Raw genomic sequence first — 18545 nt, 5'->3', positions numbered from 1 at the left:
CCCAAGCCGCTTCGCCCCGTTTGATGGAAACCGGTACGAGCAGCAGGCAGCTGCGGAGCCGGGTAGGCGCCTCCGCCAGCTCCCTGTTCTCTTCCCCGTTCGGATTCGCTTTCAGACGAGCAGCTGTCCTATTTGCTTCATCGGGACTACCATCCTGCTCGCGCTGTTAAGGGGAAACCCTTTTGAACCCAGCTACATCTTGCCCGGGATATGCCGACATATTAGCATATACTGATTTTCTGATTAGGCCCGTTAAGAAATCAGGACTTGGTTGAGCACCAGGTTTATTGTTTGCGCGTAAACGGTCATTTGGAGTGAAATTGAAAAAAGAAAGGAAAGAAAAACAATTCTCATGAAACGCTGCCTTGCAATTTGGACCAAAGTGGTTCGGATGCAGCTATTGGCTGAGCAAAAAAATTGGGATTGGGTCGGGGAGGCGCCCTTAATGAGAGGTGTAGGATAGCATCAAAAATTGTTTCATAAATTGTTCTTTTTAGGCGCCCAGCATGGCAGGCAGCGCCCACAAGCCCCAGTTGACACCGCGAATCCTCCTCTTCCTAACAAGGCAGTAACCTAACCAAGCGGGCCACATCCGCTCCGCTGACATCCGGCCGGCGAATTTCTCGCTCCGCCCTCAAGTTCCCCCCTCCCGACGTGCCGTGCGCGTGGTGACAAGTGGGGCGGTAGACTGATAGGAGCCAAAATGGCGGACTTCGAAGATCGGGTATCGGATGAGGAGAAAGTAAGAACCTGGGGGTGTTTGGGATGTGTTTAGCAACAGAAGAAATGTAGCCTTTCTTCTCTGAATGTACAGAGGTTTCTTTCATTGGTTTTATTGTTCTTAGCCGGACTGAGATTCGTGAATCTGAGGAGGTTGGTAAGTTTAAGAGGACCATCTGTGTCGGAAAATTAATTGTCAGGAAAATTTTCTGCTCTTTCTGTGTTTCTTTTATTACTCCATTCGGGTGTGTTTCCCCCCCCCCCATAAATTAATGGAGCATATTGGGAAACTGTCCTGAGTTTCTGTGAACACTGGCCTTTTAAGGAAAATATAAATTTTACACTGGTGTGCTTTAATTATAATTTTCCACTTTGTATTTTAATTCCAACAGTTCATCTACTAAATACTGTGGTTCATGTAGTTGCTGAGTTTTTGGATTATGTTTCAGCGTTGCCCTTAAAGGAGGTCAGGTCGAGAATACCCTTCTTCCTGTGATATGCCATGTTCACTCTTTTTCCTTTGAAAAGACAAATTCTATAAATATATGTTCCTACGGAATATACTTGTACTCCCAAAAAAATTCTGGAGTACTAGTATATTTCAATAATACAGTACTCTTGTTTAAAAAATGTTCCCTGGTAACTCAGCTAGTATATTTAAAGTAGAAATACATGAATTTTATCATAAAATCCTAACAAAAAGATTGACTAGGCTAGTAAATATTAAAGGTAAACATTTTTGAGGGAGGGAAGGTTCCATTATTTTGGAATATATCACCTTGATATGTATATGCCTCTATTTTTAAATAAGCTTCAAAACCTGGATAATTTAGTCTCCTAGATGAATGGATGATTATGTTTACAAACTGAAATTTTGACCATTCTTGTTTTAAATGGCTTAGTCTTGAAAATTCAAGTGTGAATATAGGCAGTTTTTGCTAAAATCAAAAGCAATTTGAAATAAATACCAGAATTACTTGTACAAGTTCCACTGTTGACCCTCATGAGGCATTTTTGCATGTCTATATATTTTATTCAAAAACTGAAAGCATGCCTTTCCAGAATCAATGTAGAATCTGTAGTTCTAAATACTTTGATTGTTCCAGGCACAAACATTTATTCTTTTATTCTATGAAAACATGCTTATGAAAGTTTGTATCTCACATGTGGAATAATCAGTGGTGGGATTCAATTGGGGCCCAACAGCAGAGCGGTGGAGAGAACCAGTTCAGTCTCCCCTGCTCATCGCTCCTACCGGCTCGCCAGAACTGGGCCAAACCGGTCCAATACCACCCCTGGGAATAATGGAAAGGATTTTATTTGATCCTATAATGCAGGGGTCCCCAACCACTGGTCTCCGGACCGGTACCGGTCCGTGGAACAATTTCTACTGGGCCGCCAGTTTGCTGGGCGCCGCCATCTTGTTTTGATGAAAAAGTGCTTCCGGTGAGCTTTTCCAGGTAGAAAGCGGCGTTTGGGTGCTGAAAGAATCCTCACGCCTTAGTTTCATCGAGGGGGGGCGCTTCGGACAAAACTAAGGCTCGAGGATTCTTTCAGCACACATGGCAAGGCGAGCCGAGCGACCGTCCTGAAGCTGTCGTGAAGCCCATCGACACAGGTACAAAGGAGGAGTTGAAGGTGGCGGGGAGAAGTGGGGGACAGCTGGTTGGCCGGTCGCTCGGCTCGCCTTGCCATGCATGCTGATGCTGGTACCGGGCCGCAGATGATTTTGTGATGCCGGTACCAGGCCGCGGCACAAAAAAGGTTGGGGACCACTGCTATAATTCATTATTATTACTATTAATCTTCTCATCACTCCTTATCATCCATCCCTTCCCACTTGTGACTCTATGACTGTAACTTTGTCGCTTGTATCCTTATGATTTATATTGACTGTTTCCTAGTATGATTTGACTCTTGACGAATGTATCTTTTATGTATACTGAAAGCATTTGCACCAAGACAAATTCCTTGTGTGTCCAATTACACTTGGCCAATAAAAAATTCTATTCTATTCTGTTCTATTCTATTCAGAATGGAAACATTTGAATTTGAAAAGCAATATATTCCCTATTGGAACTATTTTGCATAAATGGTTCAGTATAAGTAGAATTGCTTCTCTCTCTTTTCATAGATATTATCTAAATTTTAACTCACAAAATGCAAAATATCTTGTCATTTTGTAATATTTCAATACCTATAATCTCATTTAATTAGAATCAAGTTGGATGCAGATGTTTGCTTTGCAAGCAATAAAGTTGAGGGTGGCAGTTGTACTTTCACATTACAAGTCAAATACACTTCTTAGAAAATCAGGATAACTCTCATAATAAACAATTACTTATTGCTATAAGCTTTACTGGAAAACATGATGATCTTATTTGCTTCAGTATATAAACTTAATCAGATAAAGCATTAGAAAGGCTAGGTGACAAAAATGATAAGCATAAAAAATGTTATTGTGAATGAATTCTGTCAGGCTGAGCATGCTACAGATGCCATCCATTAAGAGATGTCATCTAATGGGAGGCAGGAGGCATGTCTTCTATCATGTTCACGGAAAATGATATGCTCTGCCCTATGGAACATCATATAACCCAAGATTTGAATGGTGCCGGCTTTTCTGAGTTTCTGTAAGACATTAGAAACTTTGCTTTTTCCTATAATTTTAGGCCTGTGTACTGGGTGAGCCAGTTTGGCTGTTAGTATTTGAGTTGTGTTCCACGTACTCCATATTCTTTAACTTATTTTTAATAATTAAAGTTATTTATTGCTTGCCTGTGTCAATTGCTATTATATAAATCTATATAATAGATAAATACACTTAATAAAAACAAAAATGATCCAATATATTAAATTAGAGATACCACATTTAAAATAATAATTAGCAAGTTCTGATGCCACATATTTCTAAGTTCTAAAATTTATGTCTACATTTAAGCTTCAATGCTCTTCGGAGCAGATGGCCCAGGGATCTCCTCTTTGCCTTTCCCCTTCTTTCCATCATTCCGGCAGTTATTTGGAAGATGCTGGAGGAACGGCCAGAGCTAATTCTCCTGCACCCCATTGGCCCAGGAGGCCCTGGTTTGCAGACCTGGTGAACCTGTCTATAGCCACTCCCTGGGGGATCCCAGCCAACAAAATCTCACTCCATCAGGGAGCCTTGCTCCACCCAGATCCCCAGTGGTTCAAACTGATCATGTGGCGCTTGAGTGGCAACATTTGAGAGAGGCTAATCTCCCAGAGAGGGTTATCCTCATCATCCAGGCATCTTGTAAACCATCTACAACGTGCATCTATGATGCTACCTAGAGGGCTTTTTGTCAATGGTGTTTGAAGGAGGGCCTCAATCCTACCTCAGCTTAGGTAGCAGAGGTTTCCTTCAAGACAGACGAAGGGTTTAGCACCTAACACCCTACGTCGCCAGGTAGCAGCCCTTTCCTCAGTTCTTTCCTGAGAAACCTTTCCTGCCTTGTCTCACCACCCCTCTGTCTGGAGATTCTTGAAAGGGGCTTCCATCCTCCACCCTCCAGTTGTACACAGGTATCTCTCTTGGGACCTTCCGAAGGTGCCCCAGGCCCTGACAGAACCTCCCTTCGAACCCCTTTAGTCAGTGTCTCTTCAATTCTTGACTCATAAGGTGGTTTTTCTTATAGCAATCATATCTGCTAGAAGGGTGACTGAGCTGGCTGCTCTTTCGGTCAGACATGATCTATGCACCTTTCATGATAATAGAGTTGTTCTCCGTTTAGATCCCATCTTCATCCCGAAGGTTAATACCTGGTTCCACAGGTTGCAGGACATCGTGTTGCCAGATTTCTGCGCTTGCCGCGCCATGACTTAGAACATAAGTGGCATACCTTAGATGTTAGGAGAACACTTAGAATTTACTTCAAACACAGTTCTGCCTTTAGAAGAACTGAAGCTATGTTTGTATCCTTTTCCCCATTGCACTTGGGGAACAAGGGTTCCCCTCCCACCTTAAGTAGGTGGATCAGAGCGTGTATTGTACAGGCCTACAAGTCTACAGCTCTCCCGGTGCCCAAGGGTCTGTCAGCACACTCTACCAGAAGTGCTGTGACTTCAGCTGCCTGGGTCACCCAGGCACCCCTGGAAGAAATTTGCAGAGCAGCAACATGGGCATCTCTGTCACCCTTCATCAGACATTACCATCTAGATTCCTTTTCCTCTGCGAGTGCAGCCTTTGGCAGATGGGTACTTCAGAGAGTGGTTCCGCAATTGGATTGATCAGCTGGATGAGGACCCTCCCGTGGACATGCAGGCTTTGGTATGTCCCATCCTGGACTCTTGCACCAGCATGGAGGAGAATGGTTGTTGGTATAATTACCTGAGAACGCCCTTTCTATCTATGCTGCTAGAGAGTCCAACCCACCCTTTATTTCGTCCGGTCCTGGTAAGGTATGTTCGATGTTTAAGGTTCTGTTTGGCTTTCAGAGACACCCACTAAAGTCCGTCAAGTATCTTCGCCAAAGCTGGGGAGACTCTCAGAGGCTGGCCTTTTCTATAAGACAGACTCAGCTCGATGACATCATCAGGAGGTATCTAACCTATCCTGGACTCTCTAGCAGCATAGATAGAAGGGCGTTCTCAGGTAATTATACCAACGCCCATTCTGGTGTCCACTTAGTTCAGAATCTTCGTTTGTGCATGATGAAAATTTTTTGTTATATGTGGATATTAAATATTGGGTGTTAGTTTTGGTGATATTAAAAACTGATTTCCATAGATTTAGAGAAAAGTATGACACATAGATCAATGAAATTCTTGTATATCAAACTGTCCAATAAAGTTGAAAAATTTTATTCATACACATGACTGTTAAAAGACTTAATCAATACATTAGAATATATCTCTTTTCTCATCTAATAATATTCCAGTTGACACTTTGATGAGGCATGTTATAGAAGAGATGAAAACAAGAGATTTAGGATTTCTAGGGTGGAACAAGTGAGGATTTTTTGTAGGCTACAGGAGCTTACTTTATTCTTTGGTTTGTATGTTATGACTCTCCGTTCTACAATTAAAACTAAATACCATTTTAAAAACTACAGTAAAATCTTACTTGCTAAGCTCACATAATTTTCTGTACAGGTTCGTATTGCTGCAAAATTTATCACTCATGCACCTCCAGGGGAATTCAATGAAGTGTTTAATGGTAAGTAAAAGAACAAAAGGTTATTGATGTTTCTCTGTATTGTTAGTAAAAATTTACAGCTTTTATTTTATTTTTATTATTTATATTCTATGTAACCTTCATTGACTCCTAGTTGTTTAAAATAATTAAAACAATATCAAAGCAAGGACACAATGTCAGTAATAATACATTACAGTAATAAAAAAATATTTACCGTACAAACCAATCATCTTCTAGAAAGCTCTGTGTTTGCTAGTTTTTAAAAAGCCATTTGATTTAAAATAATAGAAAATAATTATTGAAACTTTTCCAATTTCTCTTGGTGGGTGCAATGATACAATATTTCCTTTTAATATCCTTTCTATATTTATGTTAAGTTCTCATATGTTTCTAAGAGAACCTTATCAGTTCCTACCAAGAACAGCAGTACCTGTTAAGAACAATATAGCTAAACAATTTTTTACTCAGACATGAATCTGAATGCCAATTGACATTGCTTCAAAGCTATAACTATCTGAATATTTTCTTCCTTAGATGTTCGTTTGCTGCTCAACAATGACAATCTCCTCAGGGAAGGGGCAGCCCAGTAAGTACCATGAAAGTGTAATTGTTTTTGAAATTATTCTGTTGATGTAAAACTAAAGTTTTAATGTAATTTTTTTACCTATAGTGACAAAATATTAATTCAAGACCATAGTTTTATAAATACTTTAAAGAGTGTAGGGTTTTGTTTGTGTTCGTCTGATGATGGCAGATGAGATTCTGCCGAAACGTTGCTACAACTTTAAAAGCACAACTATAATGACATGGGAAAATACCCGAACAAAGCTGAATACCATACATGTAAGTACCTGCGAAAACTTAAGAAAACATACATACGTGCATACATATAAACGTGTACACGCACACACACACACATATATCTTTGGTTATTTGGGTTTTCTCCCGCGTAAGATTGGAAGTATCTAGGCAACGTTTCGATGAAGTCTCATTCATCATCTTCAGGCTAGTTTATGATTAAATGCACGTCTTCTGTCATTTCCATAACTTATCCAAATATCAAATATTACCTTTTCTTTAACCAATCATACCAAATGTTCCATATTTCATAATAGTCACTATCTTGTTTATTTTTTAACAATTTGGTTAGGCTATCCATCTCAGCACATTCATGTATTTTTTTAATTACCATATCCTCTGAAGGAATGAAAGACAGTTTCCAGTTTTGTGTGTAGGTTATTCTGGCCACAGTTATGATGTGCAAAATTAAATACTGATATTTTTTCTCCATGTTTAAATCTATCATACTTAGCAGAAAGGTTTCAGGTTCAAGTTTTAAATTTTGTTTTGTTATTTTTGAAATCCAATTTCTAATATTTCTCCAAAACTTCTGAGCACATGGGCAAGTCCACCACATGTGAAAATATCTTTCTTGTGCGTAGTTACATTTCCAACAGTTGGGTGGTAGGTTGGGGGACATCTTAGCCAGTCTCGCAGGAGGTTAAGTCCCAGCGATGAACCATTTTATATAAGTTTTCTTTATACGAGACTGACATGGTTAATTTGTAATTTGTTTGGCAGATGTATTCCCATTTATCTAATTCAATACTATGACCCACATTTTTAGCCCAATTATCATAGATTCTGTGACTATTTCTTCTTTTAACTTGTAATCCAAAAGATATTTATATGTTTTACTCATTGTTTTCTTTTCCTCTCCTACCCTAGAGTGTAGGGTTATGTGCCTATTTTTCTATAGAATCAGAAGCTAATATTTTCTTATCTGTTTCTGACAGTGCATTTGCACAGTATAACATGGATCAGTTCACTCCAGTGAAAATAGAAGGATATGATGATCAGGTAAATTGTAATTATTCTTGTCATCTACTGTAGTGTTTGCTTATTGAATTTTGGGATTAATTACATAGTAAAATCTTTCTATAGAAATATGTATAGAAAGTAACACTTTCTATACATTTTATTTGCTGGTTCCTGCCACTTGTTTATGTTTGCAAGCCAACAAAATGTTGGATAGAACTAATGGCTATAGACTCTTTCGTTAGAATAACTTTCTGAAAGTAAATTTAGCAATGAAGCGAGAAGCCAGGGGGGAAAAATGGTCATATTCAAAAGCAAGCTAGAGTCTGCTGGGAAAAAAAATATCAGAGATGTCTCAGTTTCATTGTCTCCTGATCCTGAACAGAACTATTATTAAAGAAGTTAAAATAATTCCAGCAGCTATGATCCTCATACTTTTCTAACCTTGTTATAAAGAATATTGACTTAGTTATATAATGCTGAACTGGAAAGTGTTGTTCATGTTATTTACTTGTGTCAGGTTATGATGGAATCTTTTTTAATACTATATATCAACATGTGGTATTCTGTTAAGAACTAGGAGAACGTTGAAGAACCAGCACATAGAGAACTAACAGATATGTGCTTTTCTGTAAGTATAAACTTAGCTTAGGTATCTTTTGCCCTCCAATATTCTTTACAATCTCTTTCTCAGTGTCATATTGAGTATTCATGATAGTGATAGCAATATACTATGGCAATTGCTTATGCTTAATGGCTGCAGCATTTTGAACAAACTGCTGTAGGGATGCAGCACTATCCTAAAGTCTCTTCAGGTCTGACAATTAAATTTAGAAACAGTAACAATAAAATGAGCATAGCAAGGTGATATACTGTAACTGCAACATGAGACCTGGGCATAGAATAACAATTATGAGGGCAAAGGGGAGGTTTGGTCATATATTAATGTATTATTTGTTTAACTTGAGTTGAAAAGAATAGAATGTTTCCTGTTCAAACAGAAATTAAATCTTTCAAGGAATATTTTCCTTGAAAAATTGTATAATCAGACATTGAACAAATTTATTTTTATAGTTCTTAAGGAAAGAGATACTGTGTTCTGAATTTGTTTAGGAATTCAGTTGCATAGTATTTCTATGAGGTAGTTCTTTCATTTGCAAAGTAGCAGAGAATCATGTATCCCAGAATTGACGACTTGATGTAAATTAAATTGTGCTGAACAGATGTTTTCAATTTGGAATTACTGTTCTTTTTAAGTGTTTATCTTACAGGATCATAAAAATTAATCTGTCATAGAGATGGTAGGAATTTAATAGCAATCCTGTTTGAACAATAGCAATTTCTGCCTGGACTATCACAGTAAATTATGTCTATCGTTGAATAACATGTGGAATTTCAGATATTTTTTTAACAGTAAAATATTTATTTTGTTTTAAGGTTTATGTGAAGCAGACAACAAATTTGTTGTGGGTTTCTTTTCTTTTTTTTTGTTAGGTCTTAATCACAGAACATGGTGACCTTGGTAACAGCCGATTTTTAGACCCAAGAAACAAGATTTCCTTTAAATTTGATCATTTGAGGAAGGAAGCAAGCGATCCTCAACCAGAAGACATAGATGCATCACTAAAGTCATGGAGGGATGCCTGTGATAATGCATTAAGAGCTTATGTGAAAGATCATTATCCACATGGCTTTTGTACTGTTAAGTATATAACTCTTCCTATGCTAAAACTTTATTCTTATATTAATTATTGTAAAAAAGTATTTTGACTGATAGAGTTTTTAATAGCTTGCTTTTTCAGAGTTGAAATCAGATCTATAAAAATATATTCATTTATAAATTGCCCCACAGAGCAAAGACATGTAACTTTTTCAGGTGAGGGCCATGTTGATACAGAAAAGTATTTCCCATTTCCATAGCAGCTAAGGAGAATAGGATTTGCAATGCATTTATTTTTTATCAATGTAAATGTTTTTCTTTAAAAATAGGTTTATAGTAAAACTATAGATGGACAGCCAACAGTTATAGCTTGCATTGAGAGTCACCAGTTTCAACCCAAAAACTTTTGGTAAGCATATTTCTAATTCTTTCATTTATACTCAGCATACAACTCTCATTTAAAAAAAACTATATGCTTTCAATTAATTGTTCATATTTCTTACAACTTTAAATTTCTTCATCTTTTGGGGGTGTCGTATACAAAATTATATTAAATATTTGTATACAAACTTACAAACCATACCTTTGAATACAGGTTTACAACAATAATTGAACCTGCAATTTAGATTGTAAGTCATGACAATCATGTCATAAGTGGGTCACATGACCATGACTGATTTTATGACTGTTTTGTGGTGGCCGTTAAGCAAACGTGGCACTTGTAAAACAAACATGGAGATTAAGCAAACCCATTGTTTCCTATGGGGTATTTTTTTTTCTGGAAATCAGTAGTAGATACTGATTTCTGATAAGGGTATAGAATCATGGTTAGGTAAATCTGGGGTGCTGCAAACAGTTCTAAATGCAGGCCAGTTGCCAAGTGTCCAAAATGCGGTCACATGGCCATGGGAAGGGAGATGTCGGAACTTGAAATCTGGGATGTAAATGGCTTTTGGGGGGGTCTGTTGTAACTTCAGATAGTTGCTAGGTGACCAGTCTTAAGTTGAAGACTGTCTGTATATGCACATACAGAATCTCAGGATTGCATATCCCCGTGTAAATGAGGCAAAATTACATACAGATAATGCTGTCTCATTTAGTGATTATTTACAATTAAAATGGTACAGGTAAATCTCTGAGTACTGGTCCCAAAAGAGCACATATACATTGTTTTTGATGCCTGTTTTATTATAAGAAATAGAAACAACTGCAATTCTTCTTTGCAAGAGGATATATAGACTGGATAATTCTTATATGATTATATTTTTAATACTGGGTATTATGACACATTTTCTGGTGCCTGAATAGATAAACAATGCAATTTGAAAAATAGCCAGAAATGTATTACTTCACCAAATTCTCATCGCTTTTGGAAGCATTTAAAATTATGTTCTTAGCCCTACCTATGCCTTTTAATGGCAAAGAGCTTGATACAGTAAATGTGTAGACTCTAGGAAATGCTGCCTTGAAAGGAATGGCCTGAAAACAATTTAAAGGGAATTAACCTGAAAACAATTTAAAGGGAATAATTTTCAGCCCATTCTCCCATTACTATAAATAATATAGTTTCTGGTTTTGGTAGGAATGGACGCTGGAGATCAGAATGGAAATTTACCATTACTCCACCTACAGCTCAAGTGATTGCAGTGCTCAAGATCCAGGTTTGTTAAACTATACAGAAACTGTACCAATAAACTCCTTCCAAAATTTGATTCTCTCAAATAGGAAATTACACAACTGCCTACTGGAATTGGGTATGTCTAATTTAATGAAAAGAAGGACTAGAAAAGAAGAACTGCTGTAAATTTGTTACTGCTTCCCTAGCGTTATTTAGAAATGGCCCAATATATTTAAAGATAGTAATATCCTTGAGAAATAAATTTGCCTTGTGCTTTCTTACTGCTAAAATTTATTATATAGATTAAGATAGTTGCACAATATGGATTTGTGTAACTATTATGTGCAATTGAACTGAATAATTATAAATAATGAGCAAATTTTTAAAAGTACATTCAATATAAATTGATGAACATTTTTAAAAAGGTATTTTTATAAGTAAAAATATCCCGTATCCGTAGTATGCATAGCTTGAAATAAGGCCATTTAGCTTTGTCAAAACTTGATCAGAAGCATCAAGGAAAAGGCTTTTCTCTTTAAATTAAGAAGGAAGGCTTTGTCCCTGTACAATATTTAGTACAAAGCATTTAAATCGTCAATGGTTTCATTTTAATATAGGTGCATTATTATGAAGATGGTAATGTGCAGCTGGTTAGCCACAAAGACATACAGGAGTCTGTAGCAGTTTTGGTAAGTGAGGACGTTTACTTAATATATCATTATTTTGCTGTCTTTCTTACATGTAATTCTTCTTTCAAAGATAGGAGTTATGAGTTATTCAGTAGGGGATAGCATTTTGCTTAGGGAGAAAGTGCTGTGCAAGATGTATTTTAGTCCAGAACATAAAGTAATTTCTGCATTTCTTAAGTGACTTTTCGCTTCATCAGAGAATTAAACCTTTGTTTATGTGCTGTCTTTTGAAGAATATTGTATACAGATAGTGCTCAATTTACAACCATTTGTTTAACAACAGTTCAAACTTATAACAGCACTGAAAAAGTGACTTATGACCATTGCAGCATCCCCATACTCACATGATCAAACTTGGGGGCTTGGTACTAGTATGCATTTACAATGGTTGCAGCATCCTAGGGTCCTGGGATTGTTGTAACCTTGGAGCTCCATTGACAAGCAAATCAATGCAAAAAGCCAGATTTGCTTAACAACTGCAGGATTCACTTAACTGTAGTGATGCACTTAACAACCGTAGCAAAAAGGTTGTTGAGTGGGGTACGAGTCATTTAGCAACTGCCTTGCTTAGCAGTATAAATTTTGGGCTCAATTATGGTCATAAGTCAAGAACTATCTCTAAACAAAAACTGTTGGTTTTCCAGCTATACCCCACCCCATCCCAAATTGAGTCTGCAATAATAACATCTATGTATATATAGTAGATGAAATACTATATTGTCAGTTTAAGCTGACCATTAAATTACATGAGGCATATTTCCTATATTTGTGAACAGGCCTTCTTCAGGAGGGATCTATTGTTGATACTGACTTGTAGATTACTCATATTCATGTGGTACTCATATTTTTGGCAAATGCTAAAGGAGACATCAAATAAGTATTTTCAGAAAAACTAAAACAGAAAACTTGCACTTGTAAAACAGCAACTGCACTTGTACCATGAACACATTTTATGAAAAAAATTACTGCAGAATAATAATAAGGCAGGCATAAACATGTTAATTATGGCATACTTGATCATTTGATAGTATATCGTTGGTGATCATTGTGTCAAAGAATGAGTCAGAAGGTTAAGATTGTGGATGTTAGTGGACTGAGAACAACCAAATTCAAAGCTAAATTACTTTTACCCATGGAAACTTACTGGATATCTGTGCCCAGTCTGAAACTACCTGATGTTTTTTATTTTATTTAGCATATGACATCTACAGAGGGCATGCAATCACTGATGACAATACAATCTGATGTGTTATTATGTAGTTATAATGATAAATATCCCCATTTAAGTTGCCAGGAGCTTTTGAAGAAAAATTAGAATAAGAAAAATTTCAAAACACACAAATGGGGTTACATCCACATCTAGGAATTGATTTCAGTTTATAAAACATTTCCTTCCTATCTTTCTTTGCTCCTACAGGATCCCTGAACTAGGACAATTTTGGAGGAGGAAAAGCTAGATTTATAAACCTATAGTTATTCTGTGAGAAATTGGCAAAATTGATTTTCATCTAGACACTTACCAAACACAAATCTATTATTTAATAATGATTAACAATTATGCAATGTATATCAGTCCAACCTAAATTTACAATTTTCATCCAAAACCTAAGACATGAGACACCAAGTTCAATTGAAAATTTAGGAATATGTATTCGTTATGCCATAAAATTGAACTTATAAAACGTTAAAAAATATTCCAAAGACTCATACAGTGTGAAAGACTAACATTTGCATTCTGTTTTTGTAGAACGATGTCCAAACAGCAAAAGAATTTATTAAAATCATAGAACAGGCAGAAAATGAGTATCAGGTAAGAAGATAAAATGAAGTATTATTATTAATAATAATAATATAAAAATGCATTTTCAAGCACATTCTATTTGTTTTAGAGTTCTGTGTTAGGGGCAGACATAGAACTTAATTCTTTCCTTCCCAAAATTTTTGTCCGCAATGGATACAATTACTACAGTAAGGAACAATATGCACTACAACAGTGGTCCCCAACCTTTTTTGTACCAGGGGCCAGTTTAACGCAGAAACACTTTTTCAAGGACCCGGGGGAGACACTTTTTCAAGGAGGGGAGGGGAGGAGTCGAGTTTGGTGGTTTGCTTGCAGACGTTTCATTACCTGACTAGATAACATCTGATGTTGTTACCTAGTCGGGTAATAAAACATCCGCCAGCAAACCACCAAGTTCACGGAGCGCCAATGCCTCCTCATTGCAATCCTGAGCGACAGATATTCTCTTCTATTGGGACATTTAAAACGGAGGGTTTCAGCTGCAAATTCAGGAACTGCGCCAGGCTGAGGAGAGCCTTCAAAACTGAGCGCTGGGCGGTGGCGGCCCGCAGCTGTCTCCGCGGCTCAGGTCAAGTCCCTGCAGGATGGCTGAGAAGCCCCGTGTCTCAGCCCTGCCTCCCTCAGCCTTACCCGTCAGGTATCTGCCTCGTTCCTCTCTCAGTCGCTCTCTCGCTCCTCCACCAGCCCAGGAAGAAACTGCTTCAAAGAAGCCGGCAGGGTGGCTTTTCCTGTCGGCGCAGCTCCTCCGAAGCGCCCGTTCACCCCCACCCCGCCGCCCGCGGTTCAGTCCAGTGCTCCGTTCTGCCTGCCTGCCCGCCTTCGTTTCTGGTTGTTTCGGAGCAGCTTCAGCTGAGTAAAAGAGGCGAATAGTTATTATTCTCAGCCAAAGGTACTCCGAAACAACCAGAAACGAAGGCAGGCAGGCAGGCAGAACGGAGCACTGGATTGAACCGCGGGCGGCGGGGTGGGGGTGAACGGGCGCTTCGGAGGAGCTGCGCCGACAGGAAAAGCCACCCTGCCGGCTTCTTTGAAGCAGTTTCTTCCTGGGCTGGTGGAGGAGCGAGAGAGCGACTGAGAGAGGAATGAGGCGGGAGGAAACCGGAGCCGGAGAGCAGGACAGGCTTTGGTTGCTTCCTCCCTCCCCTTCTTTCATTTGTGTCCTTGATCCCTGATCCCAGCAGCATTCACTGAAGGCGAAGAAAGCCGCCATTTTTATTTTATTTTTATTTTCTTTGCGGCCTGGTACAAAATGATCCGCGGCCCGGTGGTTGGGGACCCCTACACTACAACAATTGACACATATTACAACAATCACTCAGATTGATTGATTCAAAGTTTCAATACAGCTGTCCTTTAATAAAGTTCTTAAATCTGGTACAGTTAATTAGAGCTGCATCTTGCTGATTAACATGACTTTTCTAAATAAAATAAGCAGTTTATCTAAATAATCAAATGTTTATTTTACTAATCACACCCAATTCCAGTTCATTAAAAAGTATCAGTCCTAAGACTTAGTGTAATTATGTTGGGTTGTGTCTCCAAATGTTTGGTAATTTTATCTTTAATTTTCTATTACTAATAAAAGAATATTTGTAGCTCAGGGTTGAAATGAATGCACAAGCACTGATGATGTTACCTAGTTTGGGGATAATGAAGTGTCTTCAAGAAAGCAACAAAGCTAAAGAGAGCATCTAGGACTCCTCATTTTCTATTACAATTCTCACAGTTTGGGCCATGTGCTCTTCAGATTTCCTTTTTGCCTCTTTCACTGTCTCTTTGCATTTCTTTTGGCAGAATTTGTGCTCTTCTTTGTTTCCTCTATTGGGAATAGGTCTTTTACTTTCTAAGAACTTTCCTGACCCTACTAGCTTCCTGTACGGTATTAGTCATGAAAGCCTCTTCTAATCAGGTTCTACCAGATTTCAGATATCTCTACTGTCTTCTAGGACCAGGCATTTAAGATAATTATTTTGGCCTGCGATCCTCCAACATTCATAGACAACAGCCCCATGCCTTATTGAATAGTCACCACATCTGTCACATTAAGTCCTACGCTTAGGTAAGAAAAAACAAAAGTACACATATAGACTGGGTGAAACCAGGCTCAATAGCAGTAACTGTGAGAAGGATCTTGGAGTCTTAGTGGATAACCAGCTAAATATGAGCCAGCAGTGTGCAGATACCACCAAAAAAGCTAATGCAATCCTAAGTTGTATTAACAGAGGGATACAGTCAAGATCAAGGGAAGTACTAATACTACTCTATAAAGTCTTAATAAGACCACACCTAGAGTACTGTATCCAGTTTTGGTCACCACACTATAAAAAAACATGTTGAGACTAAAAGTACAGAGAAGAGCAACCAGGATGATTAGGGGACTGGAGACTAAAACATATGAAGAAAAGTTACTGGAACTGGGCATGGCTAGTCTACTGAAGAAAAGGACCAGGGGAGATATGATAGCAGTCTTCCAACATTTGAGGGGCTGCCACAGGAAGGAAGGGGTCAAGCTATTTTCTAAAGCACCTGAAGGCCATAATGGATGGAAACTGAACAAGGAGAGATTTAAGTTAGAAATAAGGGGAAACTTTCTGACAGTGAGAACAATCAACTTCCATTTGTCAGAAATGGTATAGGGTCTCCCGCTTGGGCGGGGGGTTGGACTAGATGACCTACAAGGTCCCCTCCAACTCTGATTCTCTGTTATCTGTCTATATTATGCTTTCTATTTCTAACCCACCACCCCCATTTAGAATAGGCATGATTCTTTTTAATTCCTTCCAACTATGTCCAGATTTGAAATACTTCTACTTGGCAAAGTAGAAGACTTTTCATTCATTTTGTTATATGTATATTTCATATTTCTTACATAATAAATTGAAGGTAGCTTGCACAGGACTCACAAGTAGTTTTTCGCTGTAGCATTTATTTGTTAAACAAAATGTGTTTTTAACTTTGCCACACATTGTTGAAAAAAATAGGACTGCATTTGGGGGCTATGATTACTGTTCAAAGCAACATTGATAATAGAAAACTTTTATTTTTTCAATAAGGAGACCCCCTTTTTCCCCCTCCCTGTGATTTGAGAAATATCACCTCCTGGGTCCATTTATTTATTACATGACTTTTACTGAAGATTGATATAGGATTTTGCTTAATAAATAATTCTAAAGTGCTCAAAAGATTAATCCACTACTTATAGTGGGAGCAGATTGGTCATAGGAAGAAGTTAACAGGATTTGATGATTTCAGCTGACGGTTCTTTAGAAAAAGTAAATGTACCATGCCATCCATAGGTTAATCTTTTCTCAATTCAGGCAGAAGCGCTCTGCCTCTCTTTGAGCATGGGATTATTTGGAGGGGTATACCAGCACTCTTTTTTCTGCATGGGGAAATGATCTATCTAAGCAGAGCAGGCACTGAGGAAGTAAAGAGAATGTACTTTTATCTTGCTTTGACTAATCAATGTGCACACTAGGATTGGTTAAAATCTGTCAGTAGTTAATCAGTATACATTATAAATATGTACATTTTGACATTCTAACCTCTAACCCACTGAATTATTTGCAGACAGCAATCAGTGAAAATTATCAGACAATGTCAGATACCACATTCAAAGCCTTGCGTCGCCAGCTACCAGTCACCCGTACTAAAATTGATTGGAACAAAATCCTCAGCTACAAGATTGGCAAAGAAATGCAGAATGCCTAAGAGTAGAGGTGCTGTAAGAAATATTAGCATGCAAAATAAACAGAGCAAATATGGTCCTTTGCCAAGTAGGTGGGCTTCCTGAAATTGGCATTTGTCTCGGGCTTTTGGCATTAACAGGTTTTATAGCCTTACAAACTGTTAAGAGACATAATATTTTGTTTGTGTATGTTCCTGCCTTGAAACATCTGGTGTAAGAGTTCAGTGCATTTCTTAGTAGGCTTACTTAGTATAGCCACTTTGGGATCAGTGCTATCAGTCCTTGTATTTGCTAAAAAGTGTCTTCGCTAAAAGAGTCTTTCTAGAAATGCAGGCTGGTAATATTGGACTTACAGTCCCAGTACTTTTGCCAGCACAGGTATTATATTCAATTTAATAGAAATGCTGGCAGCTTTAAATGGTGTTGCTTTACACCAGATACAACTTTCCCTTGCTTGTCTCCCCTCAAAACTGCCAATCACTAACTAGCAATATCTTCTAGGCTTACCTTTTTCATGTTTGCAAAGTGTTTACAAAACTCTTCCCAGAAATGCCAAGAAGGCCAGGTCTTCTTAAATGCTGTTTTGGGGGGTGATTGTTTTTGTTTTTAAATCCAAAGACTTGAGTCTCATTTTCTTCGAGTAAACTATTTTTCTCATTTGTATTCCTGGAAGTACGGTTAATATAAATATCTGCATTTTTACTGGATGGGTCCTCCATTTTTCTTAATACTTGTCTGCTGCTCAGATACTTGTTTAGATAGAGAAGAAATTACAGAAATGAAATGCTGTAAATGTTTAAATATTGGATTTATTGTGCTTTAATGCTTTGTGGCAATCTGATGGTATTTGCATCAGAATTGTATGAATGAACATGTCTAAGTGAGTCAATAAAATGTTTGCACCAGGGCATATTTTGGAGTTTCTTGTTTATTTTAAGATACTTGGAGAAATTTGGTTCATTAGGAATATTTCCATATCATGTTATGTTAAATTGGAGCTAATTAAACTACAGATTATACAGAGCCCAAATACTCCTCCTTTGGAGAGCAAAGCAGGAAAAAATATTTAAGTGTTTTATCTAAAATTTCTTTGCTGTTTTTAAATTATTTCTCCGTAAGTATACAAGAGTTATTAGCTCTAACTCTAGTTCCAAGATAGCTTAAAATTCTGTCTTATTCACAAACTATAAAGCATGTGGGCCTAGATAATACTCTAAGCCAGGGCTGTCAAACTTGTGGCCCGCAGGCTAAATGTGTTACCCACTGGCCACGCCCATACCTGGTTTAGAGAAGGGGGAAAAGTCACAATACGTCACGTGAAGCGCGCACTCACTGAATCGGTTGTTAAACTGGCAGCATCACACCACTGGAAATAGGCAATAATAACAGCATTGTC

The 18545-nt window shown here is 37.9% G+C and overlaps 1 protein-coding gene across 1 annotated transcript; it reads left to right on the top strand.

Moving 5' to 3' along the window:
- The first annotated feature begins 12 nt into the window (after window positions 1-12).
- On the top strand, window positions 13-18056 carry CAPZA1 (capping actin protein of muscle Z-line subunit alpha 1). Its single transcript, XM_026712998.2, has 11 exons — window positions 13-62; window positions 498-742; window positions 5833-5896; window positions 6410-6461; window positions 7672-7735; window positions 9188-9394; window positions 9683-9762; window positions 10936-11014; window positions 11589-11660; window positions 13408-13470; window positions 17032-18056. The coding sequence occupies exons 2-11, from the start codon at window positions 704-706 to the stop codon at window positions 17170-17172; spliced, it is 861 nt and encodes a 286-aa protein (XP_026568783.1). The 5' UTR covers window positions 13-62; window positions 498-703; the 3' UTR covers window positions 17173-18056.
- The last annotated feature ends 489 nt before the right edge of the window (window positions 18057-18545 follow it).

The sequence above is a fragment of the Pseudonaja textilis genome, chromosome 3 (genome assembly GCF_049901715.1).
Source record: "Pseudonaja textilis isolate UNSWEBS1 chromosome 3, rPseTex1.2, whole genome shotgun sequence".
In the NCBI taxonomy this organism is placed as follows: domain Eukaryota; kingdom Metazoa; phylum Chordata; class Lepidosauria; order Squamata; family Elapidae; genus Pseudonaja; species Pseudonaja textilis.
Note: the sequence above shows the minus strand (reverse complement) of the source record. Positions and strands in the feature narration are given on the sequence as shown.